Source organism: Aquila chrysaetos, chromosome 2, assembly GCF_900496995.4.
Source record: "Aquila chrysaetos chrysaetos chromosome 2, bAquChr1.4, whole genome shotgun sequence".
In the NCBI taxonomy this organism is placed as follows: Eukaryota; Metazoa; Chordata; class Aves; order Accipitriformes; family Accipitridae; genus Aquila; species Aquila chrysaetos.
In genome coordinates, this window is record NC_044005.1 from 1,406,144 (window position 1) to 1,429,364 (window position 23,221).

The 23,221-nt window shown below is 42.8% G+C and overlaps 2 protein-coding genes across 8 annotated transcripts in view; one reads left to right on the forward strand and one right to left on the reverse strand.

Moving 5' to 3' along the window:
* Positions 1 to 1,310: 1,310 nt before the first annotated feature.
* On the reverse strand, positions 1,311 to 16,329 carry KLHL28 (kelch like family member 28). Of its 4 annotated transcripts, XR_005930872.1 has the most exons (6): positions 15,929 to 16,063; positions 12,221 to 13,119; positions 9,033 to 9,476; positions 6,014 to 6,222; positions 5,053 to 5,376; positions 1,311 to 4,047 (listed from the first exon to the last, which is right to left on the reverse strand). XR_005930872.1 is itself a non-coding variant. In XM_030035523.2 (5 exons), the coding sequence occupies exons 2-5, from the start codon at positions 13,117 to 13,119 to the stop codon at positions 5,213 to 5,215; spliced, it is 1,716 nt and encodes a 571-aa protein (XP_029891383.1). In that variant the 5' UTR covers positions 16,244 to 16,329; the 3' UTR covers positions 1,311 to 5,212. The 4 variants fall into 4 exon arrangements, 3 of the variants coding, with proteins under 3 accessions (XP_029891383.1, XP_029891366.1, XP_029891373.1); XM_030035523.2 differs by lacking the exon at positions 15,929 to 16,063 and adding an exon at positions 16,244 to 16,329 and having other exon boundaries at positions 1,311 to 5,376; XM_030035506.2 differs by having other exon boundaries at positions 1,311 to 5,376.
* TOGARAM1 (TOG array regulator of axonemal microtubules 1) overlaps positions 16,327 to 23,221 on the forward strand; it is a 45,957-nt gene continuing 39,062 nt past the window's right edge. For all 4 annotated transcript variants that reach the window (XM_030035478.2, XM_030035487.2, XM_041118430.1 and 1 more), the window contains exon 1: positions 16,327 to 17,875. In XM_030035478.2, coding sequence (XP_029891338.1) covers positions 16,430 to 17,875 — 1,446 coding nt within the window. In that variant the 5' untranslated portion in view covers positions 16,327 to 16,429. The remainder of the gene's footprint in view (positions 17,876 to 23,221) is intronic.

The following is a 23,221-nucleotide window of genomic DNA, read 5'->3' on the forward strand; positions in this document are numbered from 1 at the left end:
GTCTCTTCCAACCTAAATGATTCCATGATTCTGTAAAGCAGCACCGGACTGGCTGGTGGAACCCACAGCTGTCCTCCGGGTAGCCCAGGCACGTCTTGCCTCGCGCTTGCTTTGCGAGTTGGTCGCCTCAGGGAAGACGACAGGTCTCTGGGGGAGCTGGGTTCAGGGATGAGATGTCTGCGCTGAAGGCAGTCGCCTGCCAGATACTTTTTCCGTCAGCAGATGCCTGCATTGGATGCTTGTGCTATCCATATGACTTTTTGTTTTCAGACAAGTTATTGGAAGGTGCCATGCTCTTCAATACAGAAAAGCCCCAAATCAATGTTTACTGGGTGCACCTATGGTGGGCTATAAAATGTCATTTTTAAAAAATAAAGCATCAGATTTCTATTTTTTTGGTATCTCTAGTTAATATTAGACAGCTAAAACCCTTTTACTGTTATGTTCCTGGCCACTCCTAAAATTACGGTCTGTGTATTAAGCATACTCGGGACCCAAAGAAAGAGGAGGACTACAGTAGTTGTGTATTGTACTGCCTAGTGCTGGCTTAGGTCAAATGCTATGCAAGGTGTTTGTATTTTTCTGACACAATCTTATTTTTTTAAAAATGGGTAACTTTATGCTAAAATAAACTAGAAAAAACCATCTCCTGCCCTGTCTATCTGCCAAATGTGTTTTGAAGTACCTGCTATATCAATGTGTAATAGCAACCCTTAAACTTAAGGAAAGCTAAAACGCAAGTCCTTGATGGGTATTACCTGAGTGTCTTTTATTAATGTAGCAAATATGCGAAGAGCTGTCTAACAGTAAACCAAAATTATGTAGGTGCAAACCCCTCTGGCCCTGAACAGATCATGTTTCTGCAGTTACTCAGCGATGTTGGGTCTTCACCAGGAGAGAACAGTTTGTACGGGAGCTTTCTAGAGCGTGCTCCTCTGCCAAGGAAAGCAGGAACGAGCAGGTTTATGTGTTCCTTCGATGGTTACTGATTCATCAGGCAGATAATAGTTACGGCTACAGGGACAGATGGGAAATAGCAAGCCACATACTAAAATCCTCTTCCATGGGAGCTTCTAATACCAATGAGGCAAAGACCCTGGAACCTGGTTGCTGGGGTCAGGGTCTTCCAGCCAGCTCACCCCTCCCCAAGAAGGATAAGCATCCTCCTGCTCCACCTCCCCTTCTTTCTAGCTGTCACCTCGCAGGGCTGAGGTATCGCCGCTTTTGAATAACAGCTCACAAACATGTTACTGCATTAGAAGGCTAAAGCTACAGCGCATTTATATTCACCACCCAGCGAAAGCATAAAGTTAAGTTTTTCCCCAGGTTTATTTACTAAATTTTCACATTCAATGAAATAGTTACAACAATACTTACAGAGCATTATCACAAGAGCAAACACATTGAGAACACTAGTAAAGACCGAGAATGCAGGTTACAGTTATTTTCCTGTTTAACTTAAATGCCGCTTTTGTAAACAATAACAAAACCAGAACATTGCTGCTAAAAAAGATGTACACATAAAAACACTCTACATACACAAAACTACATATATCATTTTATACTTTCAACCAAAGCACTCTGGTCAAGTCCGAGTACAATTTGGTATTCTCTGTACAATTATTAAATCCTGCTAAAAACTATAGTTATCCTTGGGTTTAAAATACAGCACAGCGCATAAGGCAAAAAAATAGGAATTATCATCCAGTTCTTTGCGTTTCAGTTAAGTATCAAGAATTTAAGGCAAGTTTGGACATTTTGCATTGTTTCATGTAGTGAATGGGGACTTACACATGGCAGATTCACAAAAGTAACGTGCTATCTCCCAGAAACAGTTAACTGTTTGTAATGTGTACTGGACACATTTGCCCCTCTAGAAATTCCAACTAGATTTTCTGAAAGAAAAGCATTCCTAGTAGGAGAGACTGTCAAGAAGCTTACAGATGAATATCTTTTAAAAAAAACCCCAAAAAACCAAAACAAACAACCCCAAAACACCCCCCCCCCCCCCCCCAAAAGCAGAAATTCAGGAACTGTATGTACACATATAAACTCATACCCATTTTAAAGTGCTTTGCAGATAATTTTGAGTGATTAAGAAATAGAACTGGATGATAATTTATAGTTGTATGACATCTTATTTGAAGGTCCTTAATTTTTAAACTGCAAGACAGATGTGACAATGAGAGTGTTGTTCTTTAAATGCAGATTTAAACTGATTGTTGTGTCTGATCTTCCTATAACCAAGCACTTCAGTGAACAGGACAACAAGCACCCAGAACAGAAAATGAAGACAGCATGATTTTAAGTGACGCGATCCCTAGGTTGATACACTGTTTGATCCATTTCTAGCTAAACAGTTCATCTAATAACAGCAGTATATTTCATTAGGCATTTTTCCCATTCTTCATACCAAGCCTGCATACTAAAAAAATTGTTTATGCTGCTATCTTAAATTCAGGAATACCACATTACACAATACGGGGTCAATCTCTATGACCTCATTTAACATTACCACTGCCTAGGTGAAGAGAGTGGAACATTTAACAATTTTCAGTGCTTTGACTTCCATAAATGAAAGATATTTGTATAAACATTGAATAACCATCAATATCACCCTGACCTATGGATTTTTTGTTCTGATGAAGTCAAAATGATTTCTATACCTTGCACCAGTCTCTGCTAACTGAAAACAGTGTTTACTAATACTTCCAATCAGAACATGTATGTGAGCATCTTCATTCATGGAATCCTATTGTAGTTAAACTCTAAAAGGTACAGTATATACCGAACTGCGTGGAAAGCCTCCTATCAATAAAAGGCATAAACTTGTCTTTTAGCTAAGGAATTTTTCTTTTTTTAGTATTAGTTTGTTAAGTGTCTTTATCTCTGGTGTATATTGGAAAATACAATTATCAATGGCATCTCTGTGAAACAGACTGAAAAGTAAAACAGCACATGTAAGCATTCAGCTTGCGCATTTATCTGAACAGAACGAGAAGGCAACCTATGCAACAGGCTGAAACATCTTCCTTAATCCCCAACCCCAAACCTGCTCCCCTTCATCCTTCTCCCCACACACAAACATGCAACTTAAAACCATGTAGCTACTTGTGTCCTATCAACAGATTCATTGGAATAATTAAATCATGCTATTATTGCTATGTAACTAGAATCCTTACTGGGTCAAATAAACTGCACTGAAAACACTGAAATTGTTAATTTTATTTGCTTTTAAAGTCCTGCTGAATTCTACCAAATTTGAAGAATACATGCAGGATTTTATTATCTGTGCAAACACCTGTTACCTGTGAATGTTTTATGGTGAAAACACCCTCGGCTCCTTGACTGTTTAAAATCTGAATGTTAGCGTATGGAAGAACAAGGAACACCACTGTTTGCCTGGCTGCAATTAGCTTTGCAGGAACTTAGAATAAATCAAGCACACTCAAAACTCTCCGCTTAGCACACTTATAAAGAAATGGCTTTTAAAGCAACTATTTCAAATATTATTGCACCTTCAAAAATAATACTATATGGGCTTGAAAAACAAGGGGAAACAAACATTAATTTAACATGTTAAAACAAGGGGAAAATAACTCTGGATGCAGAAAAACTCTTCAGTACCAGGCCTGGCAATACACACACAGACATCAAAACAGAAATTGAAGATAACCATGATTCATAGTTAAAATTAGAAGACAAACCAAAACATTCTAAATTAGCTAAAATTCATATTTATTCAGTCATCTGTTTTAAATAATGGTTATAGCCCACAGCATTGCTTTCTATTTACCTGCCCAAATTTTCACTAAGTTTAGGGCTATCACAAAGTTATATCTCTCGAGATTCTGGTTAGTCACAGGAACTGACCTTCAGTACTCTGTTACACTGGACACACACTTGGGATGAGCAACTATGCCCCGTGCTTTTCATTCATTGCAACTTGTGTTAAAGGCAAGACTGTCTGAAGAACATGAGATGGGATCTCACTGTTCTCTCCCTATTTATGTATTTGTGAGAATAGGAACAATAAACGTAGATCTTCTGGAAAAAAAATAATGTAACAAACTTAGCGCTCATTCAGTATATTGTGTTATTCTTGACAGTTTTCATAGGCACAAATGTATCAAGCAAATAAGAAACAAAAACACTAGAACAATCAAAACGATCATGCTTTATGCATACTGCACTAAAATTGGTAACAGCCTTATCGTTAAGTCCTACATTTAGCACCATTTTTTATCTGAACACTCTGAGAAAGCAATCATACATTCTTTTAAAAAAGGAAGTTATACAGAATATGGACACAAGTGCGCTTGGGAGAAGGATGGGATGGATTCATTTTTGAGTACTTATTTTATATCATGCTATGAATGCTGCTGTGGCATCTTCCGATGCATGACTTTTGTAATTTTTCCTTGCATTACAATTGAAAACACACAGCAGACTAGCAAGATTAAGTCATTTAATCTAGCATTCATTTATCCACAAAAAGAAAAATATAAAGGAAAGTTAAAAATGTGATTTCTCTTCAGCACATCCAAAAACTTCATTAAGAGGCAATAAGTTTGCCCTGTAAATTTCTTTTAAATAGTTACTAATTACCATCCCAGCCCTCCTACCAGTAAGTGGATAACAAAGGAGAGTGTACAGGCAACATACTATGGCATTTATTATTTACAAACCTTGAGATACAGAAACAAGGCAGCCCTTTAGTTACTGTTCATAAAAAAAATTATGAAGCACTGATGTTTTCTTAGTATGAAGACACAACCAGACAACTATCAGCAAACTGTCCAGTCATCCAACACATTCACACATCTCTCACCCCAAGCACAGTAAACTTCATGTTTCATAGAGGCAGGAGGAAGAGAGAAAAGCACTAGAAAGTGAAAGGGTTAGATATACAGTAAGTTTTCTAACCATATGCCAGGCATGTACAGTACTCTCTAAAATTCACTGCCATTAACAGGATGCTATCTAAACCCAGCTGGTAATAAGCTTTCCGTTCCTTCTGCCCGTGTCACTAAAGTACTAAAGGCAAATTACCGGAAGAAAACAAATCCTTCCTCATTTCAGTCCCAGCTTCATCACGTTCCTCCAGCTTTCCAACTTCAGAAAACGCAGCTTATGGTCTCTGCCAGCGGGGTTTACTTTCAAGCAGATTAAGCTCCATCTTTGCATCAAGTCCGCAGAGTCCTGCTTTTCATCAAAGTGCAGTCAAACCAAAATTGCATCGACAGTACATCATCCCAGCAGAGTCCAGCCAGGTATCTGAGATGGGATCGTATTTCTGGACAGTGTTCAGATAGGATGACCCTGAATGACCTCCAACCACATAAAGGTAGTTATCAATTACAGCTGCACCAACTCCTATTGGAAGAAAGAAAAAAAAAAAAAAAAAAAAAGATCGCACAATCACCAAGCGTGGAAATAAGTAGTATTTTTGTTCCTAATTGGAGCCACCTCCCCACACCTGAAGGCTGAACAGACAAGTTCTCACAGCTTCTCCTTCTTTGGGCTGTCTTTAAAGAAAATGGGTGTAAACAAAAAGTCGTTCTCTGTTCAGGTCTTACACTCCTTTTTGACTTTTCTCGTGCCCCTTCCTATGACAAAACAACGTTCTTCTGTCCCAATACTCCTTGTCATGGAGACAGAAGAGAGGATGCACTACCAAGTCTCAACATAAAGTAAAATACAACAGAACGGTAACCACAAAATTGCTGAAATTCACTCAAAATTAATGAAAAAATAGAAGATAAAGTAGAAATATTACTTCATGTTATTTTTGTTACAGCTCAGTATTAATAAACTGGACTGTAATTAAAATTAGAGAAATAAATACTCATTCTTTCACAGAGCTGATAAAGAGATCTTTGGTCCAGTTCACAAAGTACAATGCTCTGCAGACAAATCACTGCAACTTTATTGCAGCTTCTATCAGGTCAAACAGCAATTTATTTCTGAAAGGATATCCAAGTTAACTGCTGAGAGGTTTGTATGTCCCTACCTGTTCTGGGTTCCTTCATGGGTCGACACACAGTCCACTGATTTTGATGAGGATCGTATCTCTCAATGCTGGATAGGTGAGACACACCATTGTGTCCACCGACTACAAAAATGAAGCCCAGCATGACACCAACACCGAAGTTTATTCGTTTATCAGCCATTGAAGCTACTGTCTCCCATGAGTTTTTACTTGGATCATAACGCTCCATGCTGCAAACACAAACAACTTGTGAGGCTCAGATTTTAGTGACATTAGAATTTCCACTCCACAAGAAATCTGCATTTGTCAGAGGTACATCTAGTTCTGCCAACCAATATTACCACGCACAGGAATAATGCAACACAAAGAAAGAGTGCTTGAGCTGATGGAAAATTCTGCAGTGTGGTTGCTTTGCGCTACCTAATGGTGGCACACAAGAAACTAAAGCCAGTGTTATCACCTCAGAAGCATTGATCACATCCTAGGGTCCTCTGACAACACGAAGCAGCTGGAGGGTCTCAACAGTGTTGCCAAAAAGCAGTTTTAACATATTTCATCCCGACAACACAGAGACTGCAGTTCAGCCGCTTCTCTGATGTCCTCATGCCACTACCTTGGATCTTCAGGTGACAAATTGAAACAAAGCAAGATTTTTCAAAGCTGGTCTCGGAACTGAGAGCTCTTTCCAGGGTGACTGCTGCTATTTATAAAAAAAGCAACTCATGAAAAACTGTACACAATGCAGATCTGAAGTGTATCTATTTGGGTAACACATCAAATCAAAAACTTCCCGGAGGCTTGCCTGAAAAATAACAGACAGAGAGGAAAAAAATGTGGAGAGCATATCCCTCAGGAAAAGCAGCAAAGAGGTTGCTGATCAAAACACTAAGGATAGAAGAGGCCTTCAGGATAAAATGGAAATGAATTATCATCATCGTTATTACTTTTTTTAATCGCTGGAGCTGTACAGATGGTCAGAGTCATTAACACACTCATGGCACGTAGCCATTCCCTGTCCAAAGTGTAGCTTCAGTAGCATGAGGGGGCAGAAAAGAGGGGAAGAGAAAATCAAAAGCACTACAGAGTTGGAGAGAAGGCGCTTAATTACACAGCAGTCAGCTTTCTTTTAATGCTAGAGCTTGTATGAGTCTAGTGACTGTATGGCATGGCATATTACTTGTGCCCTTGAATAATTAATAAAACAAAAAATATTCAACAAAAAGTAAATTAAATTTAAAAAGGCAAATAATGAAATATCAGATTCCAGTAACTCTACAGGAGCTGCTGGCAATTCCTTTCTGACTGAGGAAGAGAGCAGATGTGAGTGAGGTTACTGCAGAATTTTAATGTTGTTAAGAGCTTCCCCTTTAAAGCTACCAGCTTGATAAAGACATTCCCTATTGCTCCAGTGATAAGTCCTACCTTTCCTGAAAGGAGGTTACCAAGTTTACCTTTCAGAGGCCTGCGTGCACACTGAGAATTCAACTTTTGGGCACCACTTCTGGCAATAGCAAGCGCTTGATTATCTTCTTTTTTTTTATGGTCTGTGCAACAAGGCTGCAGTGGAGTCAGCATCCCAGCGGTCCCACAGTACCTCCTGGTACGCCTGCTCTACTTTGCTACTGACTTTGCTTTAAGCTACTATTAAAGCCGATAGTTCTGTGTGGTACAAAGATGGTACGGAGCTAAGAATGACCACATAGAACAACAGCGCAGCTTAATTATTCTGGGTCAAATTCCCATGTGAAGAAATCCTAGAGTCAACAGAAAACTTTTAGAGATGGTTTGCTTGTCTATTAAGTATTTCAACTGCTATCACCTTTCATAATTTAAAATATAAGAAGTCAGAATAACATCACATTACGTTTCATAAATCCTGTCACAACCATACCAAACAGTTTAAGTTATTGCTGTTTTTATTTCAGTAATTTAAAAAATTGTTTGCATTTTCCAAATGAAAACTACTTAGCTATACTTCCCTATTTGGGAATTAATCCTTTGCTTCACAAACTGTTTTATATAAAAACATATCAAGTATGAAAAGCACAATTAATGATTAGTGCAATGTCGTTATACTACACTGTTAAACAATCAATGCATCCCTTCCTATAAGCAAGATTTTCATTTTCATTCTTTATTCAGCTATTTAGGCTTGTAGTTATTAATTTGCTTCCTGGAGGGACATACGACTGATTTGTTCCCATTTTAATGAAGAAGGGAGTACAAATGATTTCTTTGCATAACTAAATGCCCCTGTCCATCCAAACAGAGCGATGTGGAAAAGAACAATTAAAGAGCAGGCTGGTGCCAGGAAACCTCCTTGTGAATGCCAGGGCTGAAGCAAGCCCACTTCCACCCAGGAGCCAGACCAGTAACCACCATCCTGAACTTTATTATTATCATTAGGACTACTTTAATATTCCGAGGTATGTATTTATTTTGTGTATGTTAAGCATGTGAAAAATCCTTTTTATTTCAAATCGGTGTTTTCAATGTTAAAGCTAACCACGCTTCCTAATATTCTGCAGGCTTGAGGTACAAGGATTTATATAGCGGCTGGCCCAGTGCTAAGCAAGCCTCTCCCAAGAGCTCAGTAACGGAGGTGCATCACCATGACACAGATAAAAGTACACTACCCTGGCGCCTGAGCAAATAAGCCCACACCATACTGATCTGCTGAGTTAACCAGCTTGGGTGTCTACAAGGTCAGGTGTCTTGCACCACCTTGCTTAGTAACATGCACATATGTCTTTGTCTTTACCATTTTCCCTTCTTAGGGATTTAAAAAAAAAAAAAAAACAAAAAAAAACCCAACCCAAACAAACCAGCTCTGAGCTGGAACACGTAAAGGTAAGTTAAAAGAAAGACTTCCCAGTTGAATTATCAGACTGGCACTGCAGAACAAAGATTAATGAGGCCCACTGTGTATTACCAATCTACCTTAGAGTAATTTTTAATTGGCTGCTGAACACAAGCTTAACAGTGAATTTTGCTGCTTTCCAGCTTATGACACTGAGCTACACACATCAAAAGCACATACCTGTTCATATGGGCAGGACCATAACCACCAATGGCATATATCATTCCGTCCAAGACAGCCGCAGCAAAACAACTTCTTGTTTTGTTCATTGGGGCCACTAGCTGCCACTCCTTCACTTTAGGAATGTATTTCTCTACAGTTCGTAAATAAGACTGCCCATCATAGCCACCTAAGGCGTAGAGTTCTCCTGCCAGAACTACCACTCCCAGAGTACTCCGGCTCTCAAACATCCTTTCAAGAGATGTCCAAGTGTTCGTATCAGGGTCCCAGCACTCCACTGAATTCTCATGCTTTCGGTAACTGATGCCTTGACACACGTGGGTTGCAATCCCTCCTACAACATATATTTTCTGGTCTAGGACACATATTCCAAATTCATAGCGGGGAATGCTAAGAGGTGCCAGGCCTATCCAGGAGTCATTCTGGGGAAAATACATTTCAACACTGAAATAGAAAAACAAAGATTATGTGAGCAAACCTAACTTTCTTAAGCTCTGTGAAGTGCAAATGAGCATCAAGGAACACAGTCTTAAGACTACCTCGTATGTCTTATCTGATGTTTGCCATTTCTTCCAATAGCCCAAATGTAAGCTAAAATGAAATGCTGTTTACTGTTCTAAAGAGTTAAAAACCCAGAGCCTCACAGCGTACGGTGCGATGCAGCAACACAGCAAGTAGCCACGGCACCAAGTCCGAGACCCGAAAGGATGAATTTTGAAAGTACAAACCAGGCAGACTATGGAGAAGGCAGGACAGCACCCTGGATAATGCGAGGGAAGACAAAACAGTGTTGATGCCACAGCAGCTTTTGGAGGTAGGCTGTGATTGTGGTAAGCTAAAAATACAAACCGAAGGGATAAGAAGGGTAAACTGAAAAAAAGTCAGAACAGCCACAGAGATGGGAGAGAGAGAAAAAAGGAGAATTAGAGAGGGGGTTAGCACATGTCTATATATACATACAAACATACATTTAGAAAGTACAATCTGTAGTTTTATAAATACATATTTTACATGCACTGTATAATTTAAATGAAATGTCAGAGTAAAACAAACTAATTTGAAAAATCTGTTTTCAAAATACTGCTTATTTGCATTTTCTTTTAATTATACTCACTGTTAAGAGTATGGTGGGTCTAGCCTATCATGTATAAAGTCTAGTCAACCTACCTAAATAGTTTAGTCAAGAAATTACTTCAATGATTTAAAAGAATATCTAGTACACAGGAAATACAACCTGTTCAAAAAACATACAACAAAATGAAGCCACTGGAGAGCTGGTAGCCACTGGCTAAGAACCTAGAAGCAGGGACTGCTGAAACACCAGACTGGCTCTTGACAGCAGCAGCCCAGTTAGAAAAAGAACAGTACTACATACATTCTAAGTAATTTTGTTGTTATGAAGCAGTGGCTAACGTTAAGTGAAAAACCAGCCTTCCTGCAAGTACAAATGAAAAGTAGAATGAGAATAGTGGAATTAAGGTTTCCTACTTCACGATTTTAATTGTATTAGGAATTATCCATTTAATCAATCTGTGACTTTTTTTTTTATTTCTAAGTCAAGGGCAGTTGTTTAAACTTAAGTATTAACTGAAACAACAGTTTAGAAAAGACTAATGTGAATAATAAATAAAGGAAGAGCAAATTTTTGTATGCGTTAAAACGTGGTTAACAGTAGTAAGGAGCATTTTTGTTTAAAAAAAATAATCAAAATAATCCAAACTACGTGGTATGTAATATTGTTACAATCATTGAAGAAGCTGAAGAAGCTGTGAAAGAAACAGAGCTGAAGAATATCAGAGGACGACTTTATTCACTCAAACAGATTTTTTTATTAAGCACAAAATCCCCTTTACTTTTTAAATCTGTAAACCCGACAATTCCCAGTCTCAACATCTAGTTTACTATCAATCCCTATTATCGGGAAAGTTAACTTCAAATAACTTTGACAACATCTCTAAACACAGGGAAAAAGAACATACAGATCTTCCCAGGTTTTTAAATGTATGTATATACATGCAAGCATGGAACTGTCACAGAAAAAAAATATCTCAGAGTAAAATATCATCCCAGAATTCAGCTGCAGAACCAGTTCGGGTAGTCTGCCTTAACACAGAAAACATTTACTGAGCTGATAAGGGTACATTCAACAGCAAAGCACTATATGTGTATGTATAAGCATGCATACATATGCAGACCCACACATAGTTTAACTACCATTTCTGGAAATGTTAATATAATGTTATAAGTAAACCCAACCATACCAGTATGGGGAAGAAAGCTATTTTTCTCTCTGTTACATTCCTTTTCCTCACATGATTAGCCTCAGTGATGTACTCCAGTAACTGAGGAGGAGGTTCATTTTGAAAACCAGGTAAAGAAAGATAGGCACTTCCCTGTTTCTGCCAGCATGCATACAGATACCTACTCAGCAGCAGAGGTTAAAGGCACGATTACATTATGATCAAGAACGTGACATTGCTAAGAATTACCTCTTTGCCCTTCTCTGATTAAGTCTGTTTTAATTCCAAGGACTTTTGAGTTATCAGGAAGCAAATTTGTCATGTATTAGGTTAAATTTTATGATTTGATTCTCTGGAATAATAATAGGTCAGGGAAAAATGATGTAAAATGAAAAAACCTGAAAGGATAAAGAATCACAGAATGGTTTGGGTTGGAAGAGACCTGAAAGATCACCTACTTCCAACCCCCCTGCCATGAGCAGGGACACCTCCCACTAGACCAGGTTGCTCAGAGCCCCGTCCAGCCTGGCCTTGAACACTGCCAGGGATGGGGCATCCACAACCTCTCTGGGCAACCTGTTCCAGTGCCTCACCACCCTCACAGTGAGGAAAGTGAAGCAGCAGCATACAAACTTTTATTAACCACTTTTATTAACCAAATCTCTCAATCAATAGAACTAAAATGGTAAGATTTTATAGCCATTGGTGTTGGCACAAACAAAACCCTGTAACACTGAAGATTACTCATGGAATCAAAAAGCATTTTGAATTCAGCGCTCACCCTTGTTCCAAAAAAATCTACTTATGAGTTCTTATGAAGGAAAGCAGTAACTACAGTCCTGCAAACCACAGCTTGTCAATGATTGTCTTAATCCTGACCCAGGGCGGTAACGAACATGCGCGAATGTCACACCACCCAAGTGCTGCAACAACTTGACTATTACTTACCTTTCCAAACACGCAAACAGTCCAGCTTTTCCTCCTACAGCACAAAGAACTTTAGGAGCACAGCGAGGTCGTGTCATTAACATGGTCTGGTGTGAAAGTCTGTGTTCAGGCATAAAGTGGTATTTTAGGGCCTCATTTAGCAGATGTTTACAAGTGTGGTCATCACGAATGAGATGGTTCGCTTCGTATAACCTTGTGAGAAACTTGACACTCAGCAGTGGCAACCGAACGCAATGTAGCAGCTGTGCTAAGTACTTCTGTCGCTCCTGCACATCATATTTGATCCAGGACTCCAGTGCATAAAAAACGGTTTCTTCTGTCACAACATTCAAGCAGTCATTGGAAACAATTTCATCCAACTCAGAATGCGTAAGCTCAAAAAATTCTTCCGTCTGACAAACATCTTCAAAGTTTTGACAAATGTACTTGTTAGCAGCCAAGTAGAGGTCATGGCAGCCGTAGGTCTCTGCAAAACGAGAAATCCCGATGCAATTGCCAGGATCAAGCTGGCTTTCAAGAAACGCACAACACTCCTTCACTACCAGTTTGATCTGGAGAAGATTCGCAGCTGGAAGAAGCGACTCTACAGTGTCTTGCGAGATAAACACAGTTCCTGTGTAGGCATACTCCACAATGGCCTGCAGAGCTGCCTCATCAATGCACTGGAACTCCACCTCCGAGTTCTCCTTCTCAGAAAGGTTCCCAGTGAACATGGCTTTGAAGTATGGACTGATGCTGGCAAGCACCACTTTGTGGGCATGGATCTTGACATCGCCAACTCTCAGGATAATGTCACAGAGCTCGTGATGTTGGCGAAGGAGGTTCAAGCCTTGCAGAAGCTGTTCAGAATGCAAGTGGGTTAAGTTGGCAAGCATGTAGGTTGGAGACGACTGGTCCATCTGTGACAAACAGAATTTTTAACGCATTACTCAGGGCTTCATTTCATAAACTTCATTACTCATGTTACTTAGACATGCCATACATAACATTTAAAAAATATTTTTCCATTTTTGCTTTTATCTTAATTAGGTTTATTACTTTCCAATTTACTTTTTCAATCCTCATGCGCTACCCTGTTTCATGCAAGTTAAATCCAGGACAATCGAATGTTTATTAATAGTGTATGCTATATTAAACTTTGCCTTAAAAAAAAAAAACCTACCAACCACCACCCTTTTTTTTTTGTTGTTGTTGTTCTGGAGTAAAATGCATATTATCTGAAGCGTTGAATACACGATAGGATTCTACATGAGACATTTGAGAGAAGTGAACAGTGACTGAAATAAAAATAGAGATAAACAAAGAATGGCACTGGCTCATTTGAGACAAAGTTTTAAAAGTTCTTAAACTACTTTCTGGTACTTGCCTTGCGGTCTACTTAGTGCTACTGTGGTGCAGCCAAGCCCTGCTGCACTTCCCCTCCAAGCAGTGCTGCGGGCAGGGCCCCACCATTCAGCAGGGACCAGCTCTCCGTTCCTCCTTCCTCACCTGGAACAGCAGAGTCCCTCCCTCTGCACAGAGGGGCAAAAAAGACCCACAGAGCCAGTGGGGCCCTGGGCTGCAAGAAGAGGGGTGCTGGAGCAGAGGTTTCTGTACTCTGAATGGGCAGAGGAGCACAGGAGAAGGGGGAGATCCTTGCCTCACCTCACTGAGTGGCTTCCGCCACGAGAGAAAATCCCCAGTGGACATGCCCTCAGCCTCCGGAGAGATCAGAGCCGGGGAAGGCTGGGAGCTGGGCCTGCCTCCATCATCAAGAGACAAGGGGTGGGAGCTGGTGAGGTGCTTCCCAGGGTGATCAAGGGAGCAGGTCCCAGGTGGACAGGCTGAGCATCCCGGCGTCTTATCACCGTTTCCACATCCTCACGGCACCGGCAGCTACCCACACTCCCTAACATCACTAGCAAGGGCAGGGAGAAGGATCCTCGTTCCTACCTACATCTCCACAAAACCCCTGAAGGCTTCTTCCAAAAAGTTTTAGTTTGCATCGTGACACTCGAAGGCACTATGATACCTGTTCTAATTTCAGGATCATTAAAATTCAAATGGTGCTGCCCACCACTACCTGTTGGAGAAGCAGTTCTTCAGCTCTTTATTCAGCCTGAATTATTATACCGTTGAGAGGGTGGAGGGTACGAATGCGTCAGGATCCTGGACCACGAGGAAATATAACTATTGTTCTACAGAGAACACTGCAACCATCCAATTTCTGAACTGAAAAGCTGATTTAATTTTGATTTGCTAAATGACTACGTAAACTTCGAGACCTCGCTTCTTTTATCTTAATAATAAGAAGTTCATCATTTTTACAGCTCCTTAACTGACATCTAATTTGCAGTGAGCCTACTTACAAAGTGCTTAATCTGAAAGAATAAAATTAGCTGCCAACATTTAAGTACAGAACATAATAACACTGACAGAGAAGTGAAGGCTTACAGCTAGGGATAGAAAACCTCTTGCCCATTAAGAGATAAGTAAGCTCACCTCTCTCCTACTACAACCCTATACTGGAAAAAAAACCCCATATCTAAAAGAAAGTCTTTTAAGCTTATCTGCAAAAGGCAAGATTCCATACAACAACATTTTCCATATAACAACATTTTTGCAGTACAAATTACATGGGGGGGAGGGGAAGAGCTGTTCAGCAGCTAAAACACTTTCCTTTCCTTTTGTGTTTCTGCTCAGTTCATAACCAGATTGTACGTATATGCAGAAATCATAAAACACAAGGTAACACCACATGGAAGGAAAAAGGAAGGGTTACAGTTCAGATGCAAAACCTGTAAAACCACTTATAAATAACTATATTTACATTATTCTCCAGAAATAAAACTTTTTGTACCAACTTGGTAGAGGTGCCTACTGTTGCATCTCACACGCCTCCTGCATGGCAGTGCTCGCCCACGCCACGTATTTGCATGTATTTATTTTGTTGCTGAGCAAGGAATCAGAAGCCGGAAGATTAACCAGCCCTGAAGAACGGATGCTAGTCCAACGATCTGCGCTCACAACACAAATCAAATGGCTGCCCCTAGGCTCTGAACTACCAGATCCTTTTCACAGTCTGTAGATCAGACTTATCTTGAATAGCAGGGAAGGAGTTACTGGAAATAGAAAGGCTAACCAGAAATGTAAATACTTAAGCTCGCTTACTGAAGGTTTTTACTCTTCTAAAAACCACGGTAGGCGACGATGCCCAGTAAGCGATGCAGAGCGCAGCGTTTTCTGTATGTGAAAACAGCAAGAAGAGCTCCAGGCGCTTTTCTGTTTGAAGGCGGCGTTGAAGTGCTCGCCAGTTCCTTATTTAGGCTACAAAATGGTTGGAGCCCGTAAGCGACTCGCCTAGTTTTGTTACTCACTAGAGAGCACAAAACCTCAAAAGCACCCGCCCCAAGTGCCGAGCTAACTTTGGTTCTAAACACCTGACACATCACAAAAAAAACCCAAACCAAAACACCTTCTGCGCGCCAGAAAAAGTGCAAGAAACAACTCGCAAAGCGTAAACCGTCTGCCTTATGAAATTTTAGGCTCTCCACGTCGTCGCGCTTGACCCCTTGTGCTTAAGCTCCGGTCCCGGGCTGTTTCGGGGGGGGGGGGGGGGGGGGGGGATCCTCAGCGATCGCTCCGGGACTGCCACTCCCGTCTCCCCCCCACCCCCAGCTGCACACTCGGCCGCGGGGTCCCGCTCCGTCGCGGCGGGGCCGGGCTCACCTGAGGGCGCGGGGGTGGCGCAGGCCGCGGCCAGGCCCTGGCCCGCGGTAGCCGCCGCCGCCGCCGCCGCCTCGCTCGCCTCCGCTCCTCCGGCAGCGCCCGGCAGCGGCGCGCGTCACTTCCGGGCGCCACCGCCCCGCTCTCTCTACCAATCAGCGGCGGGGAAGCGCCGCGCACCCACCGTCCCCCGGGCACACCCCACACCGTGGAAGGAGGAAAGGGAGGGGAAGAAGGCGGCTTGTTCCCCTTCAGCAGCGCAGCCCCGGCACCACCCGGCTCACCGCCCCGCGCCTCTCGGCTTCTTCCGCTCCTCACCCGCTCTCCGCTGCGGCGGCGTAGGCGAAGCGAGAAAGCATCGAATCTTGCGCCGTCGCCACCGCTCCCCCCCCCCTTCTTGCGCCGTGGGCGGTGCCGCGCAGGCGCGCTGCAGGGCCGGCCCCTGGCGACGGCGGTGTTGTGCCGCGCGGCGTTGCCGGGGCGGGGGCGGTTCTCTCTCCTCTCATGGCCGCCGCCCTCACGCTGCCGCCGCCGCCGCCGCCGCCCGCCCGCGCCATGGAGCCGCCGGCGGGCCCCGAGCGGGGGACGCGGGGCCGGGGGGGCCGGCTCCCGCCGTGCCTCAGCGCCGAACGGGCGGAGGGTGATGCCGCCGCGGAGCTGCCGCGGCCGGCCCTGCGCGGTCGGTACCGCGGGTCCGGCCGCCCGCCCGCCGCCCAGCGCGGGTTAAGCGAGCTCTCTCGCAGCCTGGCTTGGCAGCTGGGCGGCCCCGCCGGGCAGCGGGAGGAGGAGGAGCAGCCCGGCGCCGAGACGTTCCAACCCGCCGGCCGGCAGCGGCGGCTGGTCGGTGAGGGCACGGTGCCGCCGCCGCCGCCGTCCCCCGCCCGGCCTGGCAGCGCCGGCTTGAAGTTCGGTCTGTTGCCGCCGGAGCTGCATGCCCGGCTGCTGGACCAGGAGGACTACAAGAGCCGCACGCAAGCGGTGGAGGAGCTGAAGAGGGTGGTCGGAGGTGCCAGCCAGGCCGCCGTGACCTCCACGCCTGCCCCCAGCCTCCTGGGGCTCATCAGCTTCCTCTACACCCTCCTGGATGACTCCAACTTCAAGGTGGTGCTCGGGGCGTTGGAGGTGATACATCTGCTGGCCCTGCGCCTGGGAGACAGGGTCCCGGCTTTCCTGGCGCCCCTGGTCTCCGCTGCTGCTAAGGTCCTGGGGGACAACAAGCTGGCCATCCGGCAGGAGTACGGCCGCCTGTTCCTGCGGCTGATGAAGGCGGCGGGTCCTCAGCAGGTGCTGGGCCTGCTGCTGCAGCAGGAGTACCTGCAGCACAAGAACTCCAAAGTCCGCGAGGAGGTGGTCAACATCTGCATCGTGGCCCTCCTCACTCACCCCAGCGAGGAGCTGGACTTGGCCAAGCTGGCGTTTGGGCTGGCTCCAGCACTGGTGGACGGCAAGCGCAGGGTCCGGCACGCTGCCATGGAAGCGTTTGCTGCGCTGGCGTCGTCCATGGGCCCGGGCAAAACCGGCCTTCTCTTCAAGGCGGTGGATGCCGTGGAACTTGAGGACAACGGGGACGGGGTGATGCACGCGGTGCAGGCCAGGCTGGCCAGGAAGACCTTGCCCAAGCTAGTAGACCAAGGGTTTGTAGAGTATGCTGTGCCCTTGCCGTCATCTGGTCATAACAGGGGGTCCGGTTTACCCCCTGGAGCAGATACGGACTGGCTGTTGATGGGCAGCAGGACTCAGAGCGCGCACAGTTACTGTGGGTATCACGCAAGGGATGACGCTCTGCAAAACTCCAGCTCGCACGGTGCGTATGCCGACCAAGGAATAAGTCCAAGGAGAGTCTTGAGTGCGGGTAAAGGAAAAAACAAACTGCCTTGGGAAAATGAGCATGCTGGAGACAGAGAAGGTGGTTCGGGAGTCAAGATGCCTTTCACAAAGGGTGTGGAGCAGGTACGTACTTGTAGCTCGTTTATTCTAGGGCATGTTCCAAAGGGAGATTTGAAGGTTGACAAAGGCTTGTTAAGCAACAGGTATTTGCGAGGTATGGCTAATACTGCTAATATTTGATGCCCAAGGATCTCTGTACGTACATCGATCTGGGATGGCAAATTCAGAACTCCTTCTGTCAGATTTAACACTAGTAGGAACCAGACAACTTCTCACTTACAAAAAAAAAAAAAAACCTCTTTTTTTTTAAGTTAGCTGGACTCCATGAGGCACTTCTTACCTCTAACCCTAGTGACCTGCCTCTGACAATGGCTAGCTAAGACCCAGGGAATGAGTACAAGAGTGGGGAAACTGTTTTAGAGCTTCTGTTTGTATATTTGCATTTGAGAGTACCTGACTGACTGCAAAGAGTTTCCTAAACCCAAAAGGTGTTTGGAGGAAAACTGACAAATTACTTCAACTCAGGCTTTGAAGGCAGAGCTCTGGCGTGTGGCTCAGCCAGTGCTTTTTGGCAGTCAACTGACCTGTAATAAAACCTGAGGGTTGCCAAATGTCTATGTGGCTCTTGTTCCTCAGTCTGATTTGACTAGAAAGAATGTAGGTCAGGCTGAAATAGCAATTCTGATTGACCCGAGTTTTGATTTTATCACTTACTGACCATGTCGGCAGCTGCAAAGGGAAGGAACCTTGGAAAATTGTTCAAGTCCCTTTTAGTTTGGCAGTGGTTCTGTTATGTGTCATCTGTTTTGGATACCATCCATGCATTTAAGACCTGGGGGTGTGTGTCTGTGTGTGGTGGGTTTTCTGTTGTGTGTGGGGTTTTTTTTGTTTGTTTGTTTGGTTGTTTTTTTTTTAACTGGACAGGTTTAATTTATCATAACTTGATCTCCAGTGAATGAGTTTAATTGAGTAGATCTTTTTAGAAAATCGAGAGCTGTATAGAATAGACTTCCTCCCTGCCACCTTTACGTATTCAGAATGTAATTCTTAGTTGCTTAGTAACTTGTTCCTCTATTGGAGGTCATGAACAGTGCTACTTTGTGATGGCTGGCTTTTAATAAAGTCCCTTAATAAAAAGAAAAATGAGTGAACATTATTGTAGTGTAAAAACCTTGACGTTCACCTATATACTTGTATGCACACATGCTCATGTCCTTCCTTGGTTTATATATTACCTTTATTCCGACTCCTAAAGAGATCTGTCTCTTTCTGAGTTGATGAATCAGGCAACTAAGTTCCTTTAGATTACCCACAAAGCAGATAGGGTCTGGACAACAAGTTACGTAGGAAACACCTCTATAGCAAGAAGGTCTGTCTTTTTGAAACAGCTTTTCAGTATTAACTAATACCACTTGTAGAAATAATAGTTAATTGCCAGCATTCTCTAGGCAAATTGGGCTGAGTTCTGTACTGCTGTTGTTTGCTGCTGGCTGGGTTTGCGTTTTTCTGTAGATGGCGAGCAAAAAGCAAGCAAGTACACGCACCAAAACCTGGCTGTTGCTTAGAATGGTGAAGGTCCTCTGTCTGAGACAGTCCTCTCTCGAAGTCACAGTTAGGTGCTGTGGAAATGGTTCTTTATATTTATTTATTTTTTTAACCTTTGGTCGTTGTATTTATCACTGTAAATTGGGAGGAGTGCCCAAAGTTTCCAACCCTGGAGAGAGGGAGAGAAAGCAATTTATTTATGGTTTCTGTGTTGTTGCATATGTAAAGTGCATTTAGAAATGGTGTGAACTTAAATTTAATCTGGGGAAGTAACTACATATTCGTGTTTTCAAGTCAGTGATAATGAGGTACTTGGTTTACTAGGGAGCATCCTTGATACTAATATGATAAAAGTTTTTTAGACTATATATATATCTTTATATGCGTAGTATAAACTTAATGGACGTAAATCCCATCTCATAATATTTGGATGAAAACCAACCTAACTGCCAGGGATCTGGAGTGCTAAGTGTGCATATGTGGGGTTTTGGTTTTGTTTATAGTATTACTCTCAAAGATGGGCAAATCATAAGCAGACTGCAGGAAGCTCTCATGTAAGAGTGCTAGTTACCTCCTGTATGTAAAGCCTAACAGGAAAGAATAAAGACCTTCAGATTGGCTTCCTACGTCTGACAACCGCTTGGCTTGTCTCTTCATCATCCCAACATTTGTCTGCGTGACTGAAACATTGTGGGGTGACTGGTTTTCTTTTCTCCTTGGAAGACTTTTCCAATTACATAACATCATGCAAATACTTCAAGTATAAATTAACATTTTCCTTTTGTGATCATCTTTAATCTTACATCCTTCCATATTATGCCAAATATTTCACTTTGTTCCCACTTATGAACAGATGTAGAACTTATATTTGTGCTGTCTGTTTTTGCAGAATTAGAAGAGAATCACTTTCAGCCTTTATTTGGTAAAAGCGTCATTCGGAACAGGAACTACTTGTGACTATCAGGGCAGGTTACTTGCCTGAATGTCTTTTCCTTTGCTGCTGTGTGGGGGACTCAAGCTGTGAAGTTAACCAGCCTTGCTTTGCTTTCGCTGCAGCCACATAGTATGCAGTAGGTGGCAATGACAATACTTCTCCAGGGAGAAAATCCTGTTTGTCATGTACTGCATTTATTCCTTTTTAATAAGAACTAATTTTTTTGCATCTAATGACTGTTTTTTTCTAAGACATCCTATACCTCCTAGAGATTCTGTTTGTTCCTGTCTCTTCCCGCTGCTTTCTGACTTGTTCTGTTTGCCTCTCACTTCCATTTTATGTTGTTTTCTTGCATATTTATGTTGGTAGAAGGCAGATCGATAACTTTGAGGTGTCAGAATTTGAAGGCTTCATCAGTTGCACCCTACCAAAGGAAACATGTTAATGCTCCTCTTGCACTCTTACTTGAAAGACGTCTGAATAACCAGAAACCTCCAGTTAACCAGAATTCATTTTACATTGAAGTATAACTCTTCTCCACATAGCTTTTTGCTTACATGCAGGTAAGTACTGACAAAAATAACATTTGATGTCATGTTTGATAGAATTTGAAAGTTGCCAATTTTGACTTGGACAGACGAACACGGTATCAAAATTACGCCTGTGTTACCAGCTTGCTTTAGTGGTGTTGGTTCACCTGACGTGAACAATGTCAAAAGCATTGTTCCCATCATGACAACAAGACATCTCAAGGCTGACACAATACAGCATCTAATATTTTGCATTCAGTGGGTTTGAAAAATTTGGTTCAGTCCATGTGAAAACACAAGCTGTTTCTTTGCTGGTGGGCAGTTAAGAAGAGCATCCTACTGGCAAACATAAGGTTTTACAATTACTCTTCAACTGGCTTTTGGGAGCTGTGGTTTTAAAAATTGCTGTGGATTAACAGCTGTCCACCTGCCATCAAGACATACTAAGTTGAATGCAAGTTGAACCTGGCTCGAGGAGTAGCTTTGTGTCTCTGTACAGTCTCATACTAATTTAGTCCACTTACGCTGCTGTAACCATCACCTGTCTCTCTCTCCAATAGCAATTGTTCAGCTGGTGCTGGTGGCACCTGTGTGTCACTCAGAAATAGTGGTGGCACTCAGTTTCTCAAATTCCAACGATTCCTTTTTACTTCAATGTCTGCAAACATACAGTCTGGCAGTAACGGTGCTCCTATGAGAGACAAAAGTATTATTTAACGTAGCCACTGCATCTTTGCCTTCTGTGAGGGAAAGGAACAGCCTTGTTTAAAAACAAGTGCGTCAGGGAGGCTTTTTATTAGAAGGTAAGGCAAATGCTGCTCATCGTTATGTATCAGGGAGAAAAAGAGTAAGAGATTCATTTTAGTTACCTATATGGCGATTGCTTAAGTAGCCCCATTGTCAATGGAGAGCTACTCGTGCAGTCAGTAGAGGCTAGAGAGCCGTCTTTGTGACCAAGGACCTAATTTGGCATGAGATGAATTGTTTTCGAGTCTTTGAGCACTATTGGCTAGACCCACATTTACTGTAATGGAAATTTAAACAACACGGTGGTTTAAGTATTGAAATATTTATCCGGTTACTGTAGGTTGACAACTTTGTTATTCTGTCTTCACGTCCTGATCTTTTGTCTTATCTTACTGTTACATCTGTCTGAATAGATTGTAAAGCTCTCCAGGGCAGGGGACATCTTTTTATCTGGCTTTGTGATTTTTTTTTTTTTTTTTTTTTTTTTTTAATACAGTACTTGCTGGCTTCTTGATGGTGCTTGTTTTGTTATATCCATGCCACAAAGCTGCTTTTATCCTGTGGAGTGTATGTATCTTCGATGCCAGTAGGTGAACTCTGTTTTCACGCTGGGACGAGTAAACTTGGACAGTGTTTCCTGTACTTGAAGACATTCCTTCTTAACTGAAGGAGATTGCCATAAGCTGTATAAATAAAGCTCTTTTCCTCAGGGCATTTAGCAATCAAAGGCAGGGGGGAGAAAGAAATTTCGCCCTGTATCTCTTCTTAACTATTTTCAGTAAGGTATATCACGCATAAAATTCAGGTAGTTGACTTGTTCATGAAATGTGAAAAATTAATAATTAATTCAGACATTCCTTTGAAATGAATTTGCTTAAAAATTAACTTTTGGAGTCATTCTGTGGCTGAAAGGATGCATGAAATTAGCTTAATGTTTAAAGTTGTTTTTCTACTAGTATTTTTAGGGTCATGTTACACAGTGATTGTCCAAGGCCATGTCTAGACTTCCCTGATCAGATAAGATGTGAAGTAAAACATGTGTAAGTTAATGTGTGCTAAAAATGTAATGTAGACAAAGCACATTGCCTTCAAGGGTTTGTCTTTAAGCACAGCTTCTGTCAGTGATGTTAAATTGGGTTATTGAAGAAACGTTTCTCTGTAACCTCTGAAGTCTTTCGAGACTGATTTTGTTTCCCACCCATCTGGAAACCTACGGCTGCCAGCTACGCCGCAGGATTGGGAACGGCGATCTGACTACACTGACAAACATAACCAAGAGTGTCCATCCCGCGCAGTGTGTTTCTGTACAGCGCAGAGTCCAGGTGTGACTGTGCTAACACCCGTGGCTGCCACCTCGAGCAGCGGAGATACCACCACCTAATCATGGTTAGCTTGACGCTGGAGATGCGAGCTCAGAGTTTCTCTTAATTTGTTAGATTTGCATGAGACTGTAGTTATGTTCAACCTTACAAACACCTTAGTGAGAAGCTCTAGTCAGAGGTGCTTGAACTGCCACCACCTCAACTTCCAGGGGATGCCCTTCTGCGCTTGGAAAGGAGTCTTCTTCCTACTCGTAATGGCAGAAGAAAACGTGACGGATAGGTAAACACTGCAGGGCCTTTCTCGGGAAACTGGTGCCTCCAGCTGTCTCTT